Genomic DNA, 20,000 nt, shown 5'->3' on the forward strand with positions numbered 1-20,000 from the left:
ATCACCAACACACACACACACACACACACACACACACACACACGCACACACACACACACACGCACGCACGCACGCACGCATGCACACACACATAACTAACTTCATATAGAATAAAACAATAACAATAAACATATTCTGTGTATAAGATAAAATGTTTAAAAGTTACATGTAAACTTTACATCTTTTGAAACATGTATGTGCTATACTTGACGATAAAGTTCATGATTAGAAATATTTTGAATAATTCTGGATGAGTTTAGTCTAAACATTATTATATTTGCAGGCCTGATAGTGAAGATTTCTGCTGACACTCATCTGAGCTTCTTCCTCTGTTCCACCTTTAATTACAACTAAACCATCATTTGGCTAAATAATAAACCAACATTAATCATTCAATATCACATGTTTCTAATACGCATGCTAACACACACGCTGCTTTATTTAATAGTGAAGTCTGAGTCTCTTCCACCTGTATGAAACACATTTACACATGTATTTCTCCTCATAGACAGCAGTGAGACTCTTCTGTGGATCATCTTATGGTTTCTGCTCCTCTCATCTCCAAAACACAGATTTAAACCTTGATGGAAATCCACTGACGTTTGCCGGTCGATCTTCATCTACATTCATATACTGTAAAGTGGAACAGAAGAGAAAACAATCAGTGTTCAGAGGAACAAAGTGCAAATTATTATATTACAATTACTGTTTGGGGGGTAAAAAATGTTAAATTGAATTCCTTTAATCAAATGAATTACTGACTTTATCAGTAATTATCAGTAATGATCTTGGATAGAGATATTTATGTTTTTAAATATAATAGATGTAAAGCCTGAATCATGTTCATATGTGTGTCTGTGTGTGTCGGTGCGACTCCTATTGAGTCTCTGTAAAGGAGAAACTAATGAGTGTACGGCATATGGAATAAACCACAGCGAGCAAATACTAATGTTATTTTGAGTTAAACACAAACCTTTAGTTAAAGCCGTTTGTCCTCTAGTTTAAACATGTTTGTAGGCTCTTAGTAAATAACTGAGAGTAAAGTAAGTGTCGAGTAGTGTGACGTGTTGCTTGTCACAGTAAAAACACACTAGAGACAGAGACATTGCTCATGTGAGCTGGACGCTGTGAGCTGAAGCTGGAACTGCACTGATTTTAGCAGGAGTGCAGCGTTTCCTACAATCTGACCAAGTCTGTTTCACACTCAAATGATTCACTTCTACTGACACAGTTCATAAAGCAGGTGTTGATGTATAAAGCTGTGACAGTGAGCTTTTCTTCTCTTTCCTCCTTTGTGTTCAACATTTCAATAACTTCACATTATGTTCTCACACAAACCCTTTGTTGCAATAAATCTTAATGATAATTTCCTTTCATGGATATTTGAAAGGATTGTTCACATATCAGAGGTAAATGAAGATCTCTTTAATATCTCAGTGATGTTTCCTCACCTCAGGACACAGTTTGAGTCTCGTAGCTCGTCTCTGAGCCGCTGCTTTGAGTCTCCGATCTTATTGTCTCTCAGATCAAGCTCTTTTAAAAACTGCAGAGCTTTTGAGTTAGTCAAAGACTGAGTTAAAGAAGAAACATCTGTAATGCCACAGCTCTGTAGACTAGAGAGACACAAACAGAGGAAGAGAGATTATCTTACAAACAAATCATGAATGTGAAGAATTTTACACAGATATAATGTGAACTCAGACTCACTGTCAGATATTGAGAATAAAGTGTTTTAGTTTAATAAACCCAGAAAGTGCACTGCTATAACCAATGAAACATAAGCCCTGCTGTCTTCAAATAAATAAACTTCAGTCACACAGTAATTAAGTGGTGGGCCATCAGGGCCAGCAAGGCCTTCTCTGCTGGCCTAAACACAGACTTGCACTTTAATATATTTTTGCATGAATATTCAATTATTCCCAATAGTTCATTCTCTTAATTTCATAGCTTTTCTCTTGGTTGCGCTGCTTCCAGTATTGTGTTTTTATGTTAGAGCTTGTATCCAATCATATTTAAGCTATCATGTGTTTCCAGGGTCAAATAAATCTGCCTGAAGGCCTTCAGAATCGACAGTGCAGGCGCCTGTAGCTTAAAATGAAAGGCAATGAAACTGTTTCTTTAACCAATCAGATAATCCGTCAGATTTAATCAGCCAATCAGATTTCGCTTTGACTGCAGCGGGGCTATCTAGCAGGCGAATAATAACATCTGTATTTTCTCGTTCTTTGATTGGATGCGCGTACTATTACTGGTAGTATCCGCATCTGTAGCGAACTGCATAAACTAAAATATATTCCTGTAGATGTAATAGATTTCAACCCACAAATTAATGTTTCTTTCCCTCCTCGACCCCCAGCAGAAAAAAATCCCTTATTCAGCCTGAGCTAAACGCAGAGTAACGGGACTCTATCCGATCTCTCCGGGTTAAAACAGAACTGACTAATGTAAGTTATGAAACGAATGATTTTGAAGGCAAAAGTCCCGCTGATCTCGTTGATTTCGGTCAAAACTCTGTGTGAGAGCATGGGGCAGCTGTACACATCGTCATGTTTTGCGGTGACTGTGTGTTTCTGTCGAACAGGCACTCTCAGCCATAAAGCGAATTAAAACGTATGCAAGAAATATGACGAGACAGACAGACACAACATTATTGGAACTGAAACGCAGTTAGAACCTGTACGACAGTAATTGAAGTCTTCTTGAGGAAAGAAATAAGGATGGATTTTGTGTAAAAAAAAATAATCTGTAGTTTTGGTGAGTATATGCTTTTTCCCCCGTGGTGAATATGATTTTCTTCTTAATTTTTTGTATAAATTTATTATCAAAACTAAATTTTTTTCAAACATTCATACTATTGTAACGTCTGAAAAGGGACTATTGTAACCCTTGAACGACAAGATAAGTGAGGCTCCGTTTCTGAACTTATAATCGGATTCGGAACGCAAGAGCCACTTTACAAACGCACCAGCCGAACCATAGCTGTCAACCCTCCCGTTTTTTCCGGGTTTCTCACGTATTTGATCTCTGTTCCCGCTGTCTTCCCGTTTTAGTATTTTCCCGTAAAATATCCCGTATTTTTACGCTCTGATTGTGTGAGACGTACAAGCTCGGACATATTCGGCTTGAAGTCGTTCATACTCGGATGGGAGACTCATGGCTGTGTGCGTCTCTCAGCTGCGTGGCGTGACTGTTTTTATTTTACTGTCTATGGTTTTTATTTGAGCTCCCATGGTAACAGATTACAGCTTGCACACTGCCTGCGTGACACGCGCAAACGCGTGCATGCTAGAAAGATGCCTATTTTTCACGCGACACGCAAGCGTGTTGGAAGCGTTTCCAGGCAAAAAAAAACAAAAACAAACAAACAAACAAACAAAAAAGAAAATGATGTTTATATGTCAAAAATTTCCATTATTTTTGCCTATATATATTTTCATGTCATTTTTAAACATTCAAGTCCTGGTGTCCACTACAGAGGTCATTGCAATAATAGGAATAAAATATCTTCTTTTTTTTTCATTTCATTTCTTATGCTCTTAATAATGTAAAAAAAGAAAAATCCCTTATTTTGGTGATGGATTCCGGGAAATCTCACTTATTTTCAATGTTCAATGTTGACAGCTATGAGCCGAACTCACACGCTCGTTTCTCTCTACCGGCCTCTCCCGAACTCACCGCATCAATAACTGCCGGTGCAAAATAAAAACAACAATTACAGAGAGTCTTTGCGCTGATACACTATTAAAAGTTATTAATTCAGGTAGGACAGATGGCCTAGGTGTGAAATGGACGGCCCGCCACTGCTGTAATTGCTGTACAGCATAATGACACTAACTGTAGTTTCTCCAGCTTGAATTGTGGGTTCATCAGTAGATCACTGAGGTTTTTCACTCCAGAGTCTCCTAGTTTATTCACGCTCAGGTCCAGCTCTCTCAGGTGTGACGGGTTTGATTTCAGAGCTGAAGTCACATCAGAACAACCTTCATCTGTCATATAACACCAGTTTAACCTACATTAGCAGAGAGAGAGAGAGAGAGAGAGAGAGAGAGAGAGAGAGAGAGAGAGAGATTTGATTTTTAAAATACATTACAAATCGGTTTTAATTCACACAAGACTACATATACAGCTGAATCAAAAACTCACAATATAGAGTTAAAAATCAAAGTATTACTAAATATATGACAAAGAACACCTTTTATGCACCATCTTTGCTCAAACAACCTTAGATTCTTTGTTGCATTGTAATAATGGAAATCAATTTGAATTCTTGATTTCACCAGCATTGAAAAAAATCAATATTACATCTGTATCAGAATCTTTTTCAATTTTCCTTTTTCTGCTTAAATAAATTGCCATTTTTGCTTGACCCAAGAAAAAGTTAAACAACTGACACTCATAAGATCGTTTTCTCGAATACTTAAAACCACAAATAAAAATCTCCATTGAGAAGACTTCATCAAACTGTTTAAATACATCTTGTAAATAAATAAACAACGGTTTTAGTCTTATACAATGCATAAAAGTATGAAACACAGTTTCTCTTTGAGAACAAAAAGGACATTCCTGATTAACTTCATGATTTATCCTTGAAACAAATGCATTAACAGCTATAATTCCATGTAAAACTCTCCATTGCAAGTCCCCTGTTTTTTTAAGCAATGGTGACTTATAAAGTGCCCCCCATTTAGGTCTAGTATTCTCACTTAAATGTAAGACATTGCGCCATGGTGTATCTATTTTACCATCAAGACTCTTCTTATTGAAAGCTTTAACACAACACTCATACATAGCTTTACTAGATGCTTTTTCTTTTCCCAACAACCTCAAATTACTATACTTTAAAAAAAAAAACATCACACATTTCCAAATCAGGACTCAAAGACAAATTCGGAAACGGATCATCATTCTTTGGTTGAATACACCCTTCTTCAAAGTCTTTCAACATTTGTAACTCCTCTTTGGTAATGATTTCTTTCCACTTAGACAACAGCCGAGTTACCACCCGTGTTGACCTCATCCTCAACTTCTCTTCCATTGCTTTAGAGTCAGATAAATCATGTCCAGTTATACGAACTAGGCTTCCAAGAGTAACGATGTGAGATTTAATGAGTACATCCATCAAAGCAGGAAAACATCCCTCCTTTGACACATCCAAAGGTGATCCACAAATCAATGGTTCTTGAAGAGTCCAGTACAAAGAGTTTGTTATTTCACTTCTCGATATTTTAAAAAGTGACCATACTTTGAATAAATTACAATAAAAAATAGGTAACTTAGATACAGAAAACTTCTTGAGGTTCATCCAAAACAAAGACTTGTCAAGACCCAGGCCTTCAAAGTTCCTAAAAATAATGGAAGCAACCAAACTCCAATTCTCATTCTCAGAACTTTCAAGAAACCTTTGTACATACTTTAGCCGAAAGGCGGCCACTCGACTCTGTAGATGAATCAGACCCTGTCCCCCTTCATTTTTAGGCAGATACAAAACACTTTGTGGCACCCAGTGTAAATTATCCCCAAAAAAAATTAACTAAAATAGATTGAATTTTTTTCAGAAGAATTACTGGGGGGTCAATACATGCTAGCCAATGCCAAAGAGTAGAGGCTGCCAAATTGTTAATAATTAACACCCGCCCTCTATATGACATGTTAGAAAGTAAAAACTTCCATTTATTCAAACGACCCACAATTTTCTCTTCTATCCCCTCAAAATTCTTCTTTACAGTCATATCGTCTCCCAAATACACACGTAAATATTTAAACCCATCTCTACTCCACTTTAACCCCGCGGGGAGACTGGGTTGTCCATGAGTCCACTTTCCAACCAAGATAGCCTCACTTTTATTCCAATTTACTCTAGCGGAGGAAACAAACATAAAATCCCTTAAAATCTTTGTTAACTTTGACACATCGCTGTGTTCTTTAATGAAAATCACAATATCATCAGCATAAGCTGATAGTTTAAATACTTTTTCACAATTTGGAATAGTTACACCCTTTAAATCTGCTCTAAACTTCCGTAAAAGGGGTTCAATTGTTAAACTATATAACATACCAGAAAGAGCACAGCCTTGCCTGATACCTCTAAAAACACTAAAAGGGGCACATAAGTCACCATTACCTTCAGTAAACTTTCAACATCACAATAAAGAGCTTTTAACTTATCAATAAAAAAGCTATTAAACCCAAAAGCTTCTAAAACCTCCCATAAATAACTATGTTCAATTCTATCGAACGCTTTCTCTTGATCTATTGAAATCAAACCAAAATCCACATCAAAGAGCTTACTGATGTCAAACATATCTCTAACAAAAGAAATATTATCGAAAATTTGCCTTCCTGGCACACAATAGGTCTGATCAGTATGAATGACCTCTTCCAAAACCCCACTCAATCTATTTGCCAATGCCTTGGACAGAATTTTATAATCACTACATAGCAATGACACAGGCCTCCAGTTTTTTATTTCACTCAGGTCTCCCTTCTTGGGCAGTAAAGTCAACACTGCTCTACGGCAGCTCAGTGGTAATCTTCCACTGTTTAGACTTTTGTTGATGACTGCAAGCAGATCGGCACCAATCTCAGGCCAAAGACTTATAAAAGTCTACAGATAGGCCATCTATACCTTGTGCTCTGCCGCCTTCCATGCCTTGAAGAGCTTTCCTCAGCTCTTCTAACGTTATCTCTCTACAGAGACCGCTGTTCGCCTCTTCAGTCACCTGAGGAAGATCCTCAATAAACACATTAGTGTTTGACCTGTGTATAAGTTCACTACTATATAGTTCTTTATAAAATTCCACCGCTCTCTTCCGAATTTCTGTATGATTTGACAAGAGTGCCCCATCTTTAGAACGCAAAGCATGTATACATCTTTTTTGGCCATTTTTCCTTTCCAGATTGAAAAAAATTTTGGAAGATACATCCATCCACTCTATATTCTTAAACCGGGATCTGATCATAGCCCCTTGTGCTATCAGGTCTAGAATTCCTGCCAATTCTTTGCTTTTTCGATTTAAAATTTCAATAAGCTCTTGATTTTGTTCAGTTCCAATAGATTCTTGTAGTTTCTTTATATATTTTTCTAGATTTACCATTGAAATATTTATTTCCTTAGTGATGTTGTAAGCATACGGTTGACTCAATTGCTTGATCTGCGTTTTTCCAAAATCCCACCACTGCTGCAAAGATTGGAAATCAGATTTAGTGGTTCTAAATTCATTCCAAAAAAACTTAAAAATATCTCTAAATTCCATGTCATTTAAAAGACTGTTATTAAAGTGCCACATTGCACTCTTTGGTTTTACGGATCCTAAAGTTAAAAAACACTGTACTAAACTATGATCCGAAAAACTAACTGGAATAATAGAACAATCTCTAAAAAGATTAAGTTGATGTCCAAAACCATAAAATCTGTCCAATCTTGCTAAAGACAACCTATTATTGTAAGAATGAACCCATGTATATTGTCTGTGTGTCTTGTGAAAATTCCGCCAAATGTCAACCAGATCATGTGTTTCTATTAACTGAATTAGCCGTTTTCGAGAAGCCATATGAGGCTCAACATGATTTCTATGAGGCAAATTCAGTGCAATTAAAATCACCTCCAAATAAGAACAAATCCTCAGTATTACAATCACTTAATCAGGGATTAAAGTGAAAAAAATTCTTCTGACTGAAATTTTTTTCAGGCCAAGTCATATTCCTGTAACTTTATTTAAATAGTTGAGACCAATAGCGTTTTAAGGGGAGGCTGTTTAAAACCGATCTAATATTGCCAGTTTGCGTAATTTAAAAGCTATTTTAATCTATGAAAAACAATTACTTATCTTGACAAATAATCAACCACATACATAACTTTTCAGTGCATGTTTTTATTTATCTTATGAGACCAAACAATGCTAAACTATATTAATATATAGTTTGTGCCATGGCAAATCGTTTTGGCTGAGGGCAAAGTGAAGTTTTATAACTTTATTATGTAGGCTATTTAACTTTAACTTTGAAGCCTATTAGAGAGCTGACTTACAGTATGTTTAACTGAATTGTTTGCTTTATTTCTCATTGTATAGCTTACTATAGCCTACCTATTAGGCTACTTATACTTTTGAACGGGATATTGTCATTAAAACTGACATTTAACAAAAAAGAGACATGGTTGTGTAATTTTATATATTCTAAAATATATAAAATATTATATTACTATGCATTCTCTTCACTGTATGTGTATGCATAATACAATAAAACGATACAACCCTGTCTGTTTGTTAAATGTCAGTTTTAATGATAAATAATGTTTCATATTTTTAAAACGAAAACAAAAAGAAGAAGGTTTGTGTTTTAGCTATATTTCACGTTGTTATAAATATATGATAATCAATGTGCGTTGCCTGAACCACATTTGTGTGGCCATTTATATGTTTATGATAATAATTATGTTCATTTATAAATGAAAAGATGCAGAGTGGTGTTGATGAAAAAAGGCAGAATTGATAACCGGAGTAACCGCGTGCTGAGGCCCTGTTTACACGAGAACGCTCGCGGGTGAAAACGTAAAAATATTTTATCGGATGTGCCTTTCGTTTACACGGCGACGGCGTTTTTGAGGCTCAAAAACGCAAAAAAGTGAAACCACCCTCCAGAGAGGAAATCTTAAAAACGCTCCACCGCCGCGCTCCCGTGTAACGCAAAAGTTTGCTTGACAGTGAAGGTTGTACGCAGGCGCGTGGTCTTGGTGTTGGTGTAGTATGCACTCCTAGCCGCCTGAAGTGCATACTACATTGAATTTCACACACTTTTGCGTCTCCATTTGCACGCGGATTTCCCACACGAAACGCTCGTCTAAACGCAGAATAAAAAAGATGACGCAACGCCACTTTTGCGTTTTCTATTCAGAATCGTTTCCGTGCCTGAGTGACGCGATTAAGAACGCGCTGTTAGCAGCGACCTCTCGTCCTCGGGAGTTTGTTCTCCCGAGTCGAACTTGGCAAGTCCGAACTACCAAGGACGCAAGTCCTAAGTTTGCGTACTTGGTATTGAGAAACGACCAATATTGACCCGCGTTGTGTTTTCTTTCACGAGTTCACACTTACATATAATTTTGAGTGAGTAAGATTCAATGCGTATTTGGCGTGCTGTCCGGAGGGAGGGCTCCGAGCTCGGAATTCTGCCCGAACCCAGAGTACTCCCCCCGTATGTAAGTGATTTTTAGAAAGAGGAGTGTGGAGAACTAGGAGTGTGGAGAAGGGGTGGAGGAGGGATGCTGCAAACTGTCAATGGATCGAGGTAAGACTGCGGAGTCTATTTGTACCCTCTTATCGTTGATTGCTGATTGCTGTCCACTCGTGTCAATTATCTGAACGTGCTCCTCCCGAACTTAGTTAATAAAACTTCATTTCACGAGTTCACACTTACATATAATTTTGAGTGAGTAAGATTCAATGCGTATTTGGCGTGCTGTCCGGAGGGAGGGCTCCGAGCTCGGAATTCTGCCCGAACCCAGAGTACTCCCCCCAAAAGGCTAAAGAGCAGAGGACAGCCGCCGGACTAAAGACCCCCCCCCCCAAAGAGTGCCAAGATTGGCGGGCTGGCATCTCGAGAAGGGGCCTGGATGCTTGTTCAGGGAGGCCCGTGATGGTGGCTCACTGCCTGGACTGAAGGCCCTTGTTGACTGCGAACGAGGTGCGGTTGTAATATACTTGTCCAGGAGCTTTACACGCTGCGTCCGCTGTAAGACCAGATACTCGCTGAAATAAAAGAGAAAACGTGAGTGCTCTACCGGGAACTTCTCGCTCTAACCGCTGTAAGACAAATGCGTGCTGGATGGAAAGAGGAAAAGTGAAATGTGTAAAAAATGAGTGCTTGCCCGGGAGATTTCCTCGCACTGAATCTGCTGAGAGACTAACTGCTCGCTGGATGGAAGAGGAACCCCAGGAGATTTTCTCGTATTCCGTCCGCTGTGAGGCCGATGCTCGCTGGATGAAAGAGAAAATGTAAGTGCTCTACTGGGAAAGCTCTCACTCCGTCCGCTGTGAGACCAATGCTCGCTGGACGGAAAGAGGAAAAGAGGAAAAAATAAGAGCTTGTCCAGGAGATTCTCATACTCCATCCACTGTGAGACCAACTGCTCGCTGGATGAAAGAGAAAATGTAAGTGCTCTACTGGGAAAGCTCTCACTCCGTCCGCTGTGAGACCAATGCTCGCTGGACTCAAAGAAGAAACCTGAAAAGAGGGAAAATGAGAGCTTGCCCAGGAGATTTTCTCGTATCGAGTCCGCTGTGAGGCCGATGCTCGCTGGATGAAAGAGAAAATGTAAGTGCTCTACTGGGAAAGCTCTCACTCCGTACGCTGTGAGACCAAATGCTCGCTGGATGGAAAGAGGAAAACTGAAAGAGAAAAAATGAGAGCTTGTCCAGGAGATTTCCTCATACTCCGTCCGCTGTGAGGCCAATGCTCGCTGGATGAAAGAGAAAATGTAAGTGCTCTACTGGGAAAGCTCTCACTCCGTCCGCTGTGAGACCAATGCTCGCTGGACGGAGAGACAGGAAAGGGATTTTATTTTATTTAATTTGGAGGTAGGAGATAAAAGAGGTGATTGAAAGAAGAGAAAATGTGGTTGCATGCTACGTCCGCTTGGAGACCAATGCTCGCTGGACAGAGAAAATAATCAATTAGGGGTTTTAGCAGGAATAATAATTCTGAATAGTGAGGTACTGAAGAGAAGACATCACTGCTATAGCAGTGTAGGAAATTAGCCAGAGAAACAGAGCTCCAGTGGGAGCAGAGAAGACATCACTGCTGTGGCAGTAGAGAAACTTACCTGGAGAAAAAGAGCTCCAGTGGGAGACATCACTGTTGTGGCAGTGTAGGAAATTAGCCAGAGAAACAGAGCTCCTGCGGGAGCAGAGGAGACATCACTGTTGTGGCAGTGTAGGAAATTAGCCAGAGAAACAGAGCACCTGCGGGAGCAGAGGAGACATCACTGTTGTGGCAGTGTAGGAAATTAGCCAGAGAAACAGAGCTCCTGCGGGAGCAGAGGAGACATCGCTGTTGTGGCAGTGTAGGAAATTAGCCAGAGAAACAGAGCTCCTGCGGGAACAGAGGAGACATCGCTGCTGTGGCAGTGTAGCAAGTTAGCCAGAGAAACAGAGCTCCTGCGGAAGCAGAGGAGACATCACTGCTGTGGCAGTGTAGGAAATAAGCCAGAGAAACAGAGCTCCTGCGGGAGCAGAGGAGACATCACTGCTGTGGCAGTGTAGCAAATCAGCCAGAGAAACAGAGCTCCTTTGGGAGCAGAGGAGACATCACTGCTGTGGCAGTGTAGAAAATCAGCCAGAGAAACAGAGCTCCTTTGGGAGCAGAGGAGACATCACTGCTGTGGCAGTGTAGAAAATCAGCCAGAGAAACAGAGCTCCTTTGGGAGCAGAGGAGACATCAATGCTGTGGCAGTGTAGGAAATAAGCCAGAGAAACAGAGCTCCTGCGGGAGCAGAGGAGACATCACTGCTGTGGCAGTGTAGCAAATCAGCCAGAGAAACAGAGCTCCTTTGGGAGCATAGTAGACATCACTGCTGTGGCAGTGTAGAAAATCAGCCAGAGAAACAGAGCTCCTTTGGGAGCAGAGGAGACATCACTGCTGTGGCAGTGTAGCAAATCAGCCAGAGAAACAGAGCTCCTTTGGGAGCAGAGGAGACATCACTGCTGTGGCAGTGTAGAAAATCAGCCAGAGAAACAGAGCTCCTTTGGGAGCAGAGGAGACATCACTGCTGTGGCAGTGTAGGAAATAAGCCAGAGAAACAGAGCTCCTGCGGGAGCAGAGGAGACATCACTGCTGTGGCAGTGTAGCAAATCAGCCAGAGAAACAGAGCTCCTGCGGGAGCAGAGGAGACTTCGCTGCTGTGGCAGTGTAGGAAATAAGCCAGAGGAACAGAGCTCCTGCGGGAGCAGAGGAGACTCCACTGCTGTGGCAGTGTAGAAAATCAGTCAGAGAAACAGAGCTCCTTTGGGAGCAGAGGAGACATCACTGCTGTGGCAGTGTAGAAAATTGGCCAGAGAAAAAGAGCTCCTGTGGGAGCAGAGGAGACATCATTGCTATAGCAGTGTAGGGAATTAGCCAGAGAAACAGAGCTCCAGTGGGAGCATAGGAGACATCACTGCTGTGGCAGTGTAGAAAATTAGTCAGAGAAAGAGAGCTCCTGTGGAAGCCGAGGAGGCGTCACTGCTGGGGCAGTGTAGGGAATTAGCCAGAGAAACAGAGCTCCAGTGGGAGCATAGGAGACGTCACTGCTTTGGCGGTGTTGAAATTAGCCAGAGAAAAAGAGCTCCTGCGGGAGCAGAGGACCCATACTGCTGTGGCAGTGGAGAAACTAACCTGGAGAAAAAGAGCTCCTGCAGGAGCAGAGGAGACATTACTGCTGAGGCCGTGTAGAAAATTAGCCAGAGAAACGGAGCTCCGGTGGGAGCAGATGAGACATCGCTGCTGTAGCACTGTAGAACATTAGCTATAAACACAGAGCTTCTGCGGGAGCAGAGGAGACGTCACTGTTGTGGCAGTGGAGAAAATTTTACCAGAGAAACAGAGCTCCAGTGGGAGCGGAGTAGACATCACTGCTGGGGCAGTGTAGAAAATTAGCCGGAGAAGAGAGTTTCAGCTGGAGCAGAGTAGACCTCACTGCTGTGGCTGTGTAGAAAATTAGCCCGAGAAACAGAGCTCCTGTGGGAGCAGAGGAGACATCACTGCTGTGGTAGTGGAGAAACGTACCTGTGCAAATTGAGCTGTGGTGTGAAGCCTAGCGAAGGGGGAAGTAGATTGGGGCCTGGCGGGCCTATGATCATCTTCTTGGGTGTAATCAAAGACACGAAAACGAGGGGAGATTAAATCTTTGCAGGATTATGCGCATCTTTATTAATGTTTGAAAATGGCTTAGGGAGCTTTTACCCTGGCAGTTAAGTCCGTAACGGGGCACGGTTCGCATGAAAAAACGCTAATGTGAATGCCGTCATGGGACCCGGGTACGCACTGGGGTACCGAACCCGAGACCACCTGGAGGAGGTGGTCTGAGTTCGGTTGCTCCCAAACCGAGCCGCGGTTTGCGTGTATGTGAAACGCAGCACGGACTCGGGTGCGCACTTGTTCAGGAAGTAAAGTATCCTGCGCATTAGGGCTGTGCCATATCATACCGTCCACGATAATACCGGTATAAAATTTTACATGATAAAAAATTGTCATATCGCGATATTGATGATATGATGACGTATGGCGTATTTACGTTACTTAGCGCGTGCACAACAACACAGCAGCATGTCAGCCTCCGCATCAGATCAAGATTTAGTTCCTAAAAAGGGCGCTACTTCAATAGTATGGAAGTTGTTTGAGTACAAGAGGTCAGATCTCCAACAACACATTTTTTTTTTTTTGTCAAATATGCATGAAAACTCGTTTCACCACTTCCCTACTAGCGTACATTTTGCATTCGCCTAATCTTCCTTCAGAGTTTCCGCAGTTCGGGTACAACAGTCAACACGATTAAACTCTTTCTAAGATGATTCAATGTTACTATTATTATATTTGTAAATAAAAGGTCTATGGTTTCGCATAACACAACTTTATCTTGCTGGACTTTATTGCTGTAACGTTAACTAAATCATCATGTTACTTTCTACCGGCCGGGTGTCTGTTAGAGCAAAACACTAGAGTCAGAGCACTGTTGTTCATCACGCGCACAGTAACTGAAATGTAAAACTGTTAAAAGAAAGGACTCAATAAACGATTGCATAGCTAGATGCTGTATATTATACACGACGCTACGCATCAATATTTATTTACTTTGTGCTTTGAACTGTTCAGTGCGGAGTATTCGACGCGCTGCGCGTGCGCGCTGTGACTCCGTGTTGCTTCAAGCGCATCATTCAGCGCTCGGGATGCGCATAAGCGCTGTGCGATATATTGGAGCCTTTCTTATCATAATACTTTTGCGCAATGAAAGATTATTAATAGCCTTTGTTCTGTCCTATCGATCATATGTTGCTGCCTCATTAAACAGCTGTGCTATACATTTTAAACATGCCTCAATTTTATAGTAGACTAGGCTATATAATAATTAATCCTTTTGATTTGTTACCTTGTTTTTTTTTTCATGAATGTACAATACAAAGAGCAATGTGTAAAGTTTTACCAGATTTAGTGTTACAATTGTCTCTTATTTATTCCCCACTAAATGTTTTTTTCCCTAAATGTTCAGATTTTATACAATTATTGTATAAATTAGGTATTGTATACCTCATTTGATGCTAATCCAAAAACTATGCAAGGCAACTGTTACATTTTGAAGGTTTGTTTGGATTGCCGCTGTTTGTTTAAATTTTTTGTACTTCAAAGTTTAGGTAAATTTTATTAGGTCACAATATTGTGCAGGCTTCTGAAGTTATTGTTAATATTGTTAATGTATTACTGTAGTTATTGTTAAAATAAAATGATAAGGAGTTATGTTATACTTTTTTTTTTTTTTTTTGCACTAATGCTGCTGCCAGCCAGCTGCAATCACCAATAAAACATTGTTTCATATATATTTTTTCTATATCGTGATAAATATCATTATAGCAAATATTCTTGAAATATCGTGATATAATTTTTAGGCTATATCGCCCACCCCTACTGCGCATGCGTTTTAGCTTATTGTGATGTATTCAGTTAAAATAAGTAAGGGATGATATTGTTGAGGAATTACCTTGGATACGAGCGAGAGTGAGCCTGCAGTGTATATTCGAGCATTGTGCGTGGAATCAGAGCAACACATCTGGAAATCCACTGTCTCCTTAAGAGCCCGTCTGCGAGCAGCAGAAGTCCGCCTTATGAGACACACGCACGATAAACCCGTACTGTTCATTCAACTGTGCATAATAGCAGCTAATTAATGAAAATAAATAAATAAATAAATAAATAATTAAAACAAAACACATACCCCCGTTCTGTTTTCTATCATGCGCCGTGCACATTTGCGATGATGCAAGAAGCACGCACACACACCATTAGAAACAAGTTGAGTGTGAAAACAGACCCACGCTGCTGGAGGTGTCGGGAACAACGCGCTCAGACCGCAGTGTAAAAGCCCCCTTATATTCTCATTTTATTTATTTATTTGTCATTTAAGGGTCGCGTTCCCAGCCGATCTGTTCGTTCTTATCAATAATCAGTAAAACCAAATGGTGAAGCTGTGCGTTTAAATTAGTCTGAACTTTATTTATTTACAGGTGATTTGATTATGTTGACAAATATAGTCGGTTACAGGCCGCGGTTTGTGTTAAAATCTTAAAGGAGGAGTCGATTCCCTTTAATAGAATCGATTGCGACCTTTGGAATCGACTCTCAATTCCTAACGCCTCGGAATCGATTCTTTGTTGGAATCGATTCCCAGTCCTACTGTTTACATGCGAGTTAACTGAGTTTACGCCGTAAACAAGCATAACGTTTAGGGAAAGCAGATAATTTGTATGAAAACTATTTAAAACGTGTGATCCTCAGATCGCAATTATTATCCAGATAGCATAACTTGCTCGTTATTCAACTATTGAAGCGATATGAAGTTCAATCAGGGACACAAAAGTTTTGAGCTAAGCACTCACAGAGTTGACCCGGCAGATGTTAGAGAGTGTTGGATCAGCCGGGACTGAATCCGTTTCTTTGCGTTTAGAGGGCAGCAGAGCCATGTCTCTGGAGGGCAGCATTGCTTTGACCATTTCTCTATGGCAGTGATTATTGAATGGTCCGGTTTAAAGAAATGCGCGGAAGTAGATTGCGGATGTTTCGCCCGTTTGTTTGGCCTGGCGCCCACGAGATTAAATAACATTACCAGGTTGTGGCAAGGATTCCTAATTCTGAAGGACGAAAGAATCTTTATCGAAACGGGAAGAGCTAGATTCGGACGTGGCCGAATGCTGCAAACTGTCAATGGATCGAGGTAAGACTGCTGAGTCTATTTGTACCCTCTTATCGTTGATTGCTGATTGCTGTCCACTCGTGTCAATTATCTGAACGTGCTCCTCCCGAACTTAGTTAATAAAACTTCATATCATGGGACCGCAGCAAACGAGCTGTAGCCTCGCCTGACAAGATTGAGTGAAAAGGCAGGGAGCAGTTTTTCCGTGAGCGGGAATTGAAAAACCGGAGTGGATCCTGAGCAAAGTGATTACAGAATGCTTAGAGTGGAGAGAGGAACGTGCTTTTGCTCCACTCCAGGCTTTATCACATCCCCCCTCAGCAGGGTGAATACGCATCATCTTTCCTTAATTTAAGACCTATTCAAACTAAAATTAAGACATTTATCACACTATTTGCGAAATGAAAGCCTATTTACGGCCTTAAAATTATGAAAAGTTAATTTAAGACATAAGAACAGACGGGAACCCTGCAATTGACGGATATCCGTCATAGACTCGCTGCAATTAACGGAAATCCGTTGTAGCGACGGAGAACTTTAATCCCTGCTTAATACTTTACATAATATATTCAAAAAGCCCATTCTTTCAACTGCATTGGTGGGAGCATAAATACAACAGAAGCAATAAAAAGCATTGTCAAATTGAGCCCTTATTTTAAAAAATCTGCCTTTTACAACTTCTTCTACTTCATAAGAAATTGGAATGGAGTTTGTAAGACTGGAAAAACTGGTTAAAGAGAAAATATCTGACCAGTGGCCTCTAAAGACAAATGCACTGCTTGCAAATTAACATTTGACACCCTACCCCCTTTTCTCTGAACATCTTATCTGCATCTTCTCTCTTTCACTCTCTCAGTCAATGATACTGAAAACTCACACAAGAATATGGTTTTAATGTGAATCTGATAATCTTTAAGGATTGTTTAGAATCATTTTGATGGTCTCAGGGTGACTGGTAATAATGTCTCATTCCCAAAGTAATAAAAGAAAAGGTAATAAGGTTTTTAAGAAGTTTAGGAATCACTGTCACACAAAGGAGTGTGGTCTTTGAGTTAACACCTTCTGCCTTGTTGTCTGAATGCAAATTACAACCAAATGGTCTGCCCCCGATAAACATGGAAGGGGGATTCAGTAACTTTCCATTGTATCCTGGTGATTTACATATCAGGTGAGGTCTGATTATAAAGGGAGATGTAACAAGAGTTCGGGGCTGCCTTTCTGTATTCAGATCAGCCCATGATGTTGTGTCTTCAAGGCTCAGCTCATGTAGCCTATGTTGGGTAAAGTTCTTTGTCCTAAGACATTTGATGGTTTGCTCTGATTATCTTGTGGAATTCTAATGATACATTTACCTGACATAATAAATTGTTATATTTGGCTATTCTAACAGACTTTGACTTTATTTTCATTAGAGTTAAAAGGAATAGTCAAGCATTAACGTATTTAATGATGCACAGATATCATTGATAAACCCTTTTCATTTTATGGAGTCAGATGAAACGAGTTAATACATAAGATTAAATGTATTGCATTTGATTAAAAAACACTTTGCTTGGAAAAGACGGAACGCGCTTGAAACCTTCACCACGAATCGAACTCCGCAATTTGGGTCGATTTCGTGGCCCTTTTTACAGTGGTGACACGCCTCCGTGATCGCAACAGATGGATTTCGCGAACAACGTCCTTTCCAACAAAATACGGGAATCTTAAAATCAACAAGAGGTTTGAACATCTTCCTTTCTTCTGCCGCTGTGGTAAGTCACATTTTTCTACCCTTTTAAAAAAAGTGTTGAGAAAATGTTGTTTTGCGGGTCGGGAAGCCCTTTGTTTTAGTCCGAAACTAAAACGTGAGGACATGATAACGGCCACAGCGCGCAGATAAAAGTGTAAAACCCTTGTTTAATAGATTTTAAAGATATCCTTGTTTGATTAGGCAAAAAGAAAAGAAACCTAAATTTGAAATAACATCTTTCAAATGATTTTCGGGTAGACTTAACGTTACTCGAGGAGCTATAAAACAAAACTTGCATGTTTGTCTTCATTATTATAGTGGCTTTGTTGAAACAAACCAGCAACGTGAAGAGAATCGACAAACAACAGAAATAAAAATCTAAGTTTGTAAACGATCGGAAAACACGTGATTTTATAAATGAAGCAGATCGATGCATTGTTTATGAAAGGAAAACTTTGAAAAAATACAATGATATGATTTACAGGCTAAGACGCAATTAGCAGGGTTAAATGCTAGTTTTCCATGCTGTTTAGAAAAAACTAGGCTAAGATAAATGCTAGTATTGCCCATGCTGCTTCCAAAACAAGGCTATAATGATAAATTCTAAAGCCATGCTGCTTGAACAATGATGCTAATGCTAATGCTAAAGCCATGCGGCTTCTGAAATAAGGCTAATGCTAATGCTAAGGACATGCTGCATTCAAAAACGCTTAACCCTTTGTTTGACTAGCCCTCCATGGGCCAGAGGCCACATTGAATAATATTCTATAATTGGCATATTCTATACAATAATTTGTATTTTCAAATTTGGGGTTGTGCTTCACACAATGTAACGCACTCATAGAACACACTGTATAGTTGTTTGTGCTACTATATGTGCACATAGGCTAAATGTAAGTTTATTCTTTAAACACAGGATTGCTTTACTGTAAGTGTTTTGGAACACTTAGGTAAAGGCTGTTGATGTTGTATTCAAGGCCATGTATCCTGTGTGAACTGAATTAAACGTGTGTGTGTCTATGCTGAATGTGGTTATAATGTGATTCACAATGCTCATTAATTCTTGAAAAGAATGAGAAGAATTTGAGACAGAAATACTTTTCATATTCGGAAAACAAAATAATTCCACATTTTCACATCAGATTTGGCGAAAACAGGATGATATTATTTCCAGGCAAGATCAATGATAATACTGAATGCTATACATTGCATTTGAAAGCTTAAAAACTTTAACACAGATGGAACTAAATTATTTAAATTTCTCTGAAAAACAAATCTCTAAAGTATTTGGTATGCAACCTGGTTGCAGAAAATTAGAAGACTTTGCTTGATTACAGGAGCTGTTAAATGTGGCGAGTCTGTAAAAACAATGGCAGGATAAACTCTAAAACATTGTAACATGCTGGTGTAATACAAGTATATAAAAGGCGCCATGGTAACATATTCAAAGCTTTAGAGGACATAGACTTTACCTCTCCACTTAATGGGAGCTGTTTTCGCATACAACATTTGTAAATGGTTACGTTTGAACTAATTCTGAATGACTCTGATAGACTGTTTTTTCCCTAGATTATTGGATTCGTATATTTCCACATCTTTCGCGTCAGATTAGCGACGGCTAATATCCGATACCATTTTAAGTGTACTTGAATGGGGGGACAAGTTATTTCCGACTAGAATCAGAAAACGCTGATTAATCAACCTAGTTTTGGGTGTGTCCATATCCACTGTTTTAAGTCAGTGATCACTTTGGATAAACGTGCGTGGTTTAAAGACCACGGGCTTGGCCTGAAGCCATTTTCATTTTAAGAGATGTTGAGTTGATAAACTATACTCTTTCTTGGTGGTCAATCGTCCCTACTAAAGTGACACATTGATTTAATTTCTAGAGGAGGCATTCAAGGGGTCTTTGAATTGGCGGGGCAAGTTATTTCCGACTAGAATCAGCAAACACTGATTATTCAACCTAGTTTTGGGTGTGCCCATATTCACTGTTCTAAATTAATGATTACTTTGGATAAACGTGCGTGGTTCTCAGACTGCGGGGTTTGACCTGAAGCCATTTTAAGAGACGTTGAGTTGATAAACTGTTTTCTTACATGGTGGTCATTTTCGTCCCTACCATAGTAATACATTGATTTAAGTTCTAGAGGAGGCATTCAAAGGGACTTGTAAAGATATCTCTGATTGTACGTGTGAATACTGCAGATCTTAGATATTAAGTCAAATTACCTCTGAATTGGTTATTGGAACTGATGGGGGTGTGTCGCGCGGGCTTCGAGGAAGTACTGCGGAGCGATATAGATTCCCTTATCTAAACGGATAAAACTAAAATTT

General features: G+C 39.9%; 1 protein-coding gene across 1 annotated transcript in view; it reads right to left on the reverse strand.

Annotated features, from left to right (window-relative positions):
- Positions 1 to 268: 268 nt before the first annotated feature.
- Positions 269 to 20,000, reverse strand: part of LOC120461325 (uncharacterized) — a 274,723-nt gene continuing 254,991 nt past the window's right edge. The window contains exons 7-9 of the mRNA XM_089120098.1: positions 3,836 to 4,009; positions 1,452 to 1,613; positions 269 to 633 (exon numbers count right to left, since the gene is read on the reverse strand). Coding sequence (XP_088976224.1) covers positions 627 to 633; positions 1,452 to 1,613; positions 3,836 to 4,009 — 343 coding nt within the window. The 3' untranslated portion in view covers positions 269 to 626. The remainder of the gene's footprint in view (positions 634 to 1,451; positions 1,614 to 3,835; positions 4,010 to 20,000) is intronic.

The sequence above is a fragment of the Pimephales promelas genome, chromosome 2 (genome assembly GCF_988280905.1).
Source record: "Pimephales promelas chromosome 2, fPimPro1.hap1.1, whole genome shotgun sequence".
NCBI classification, from domain to species: domain Eukaryota; kingdom Metazoa; phylum Chordata; class Actinopteri; order Cypriniformes; family Leuciscidae; genus Pimephales; species Pimephales promelas.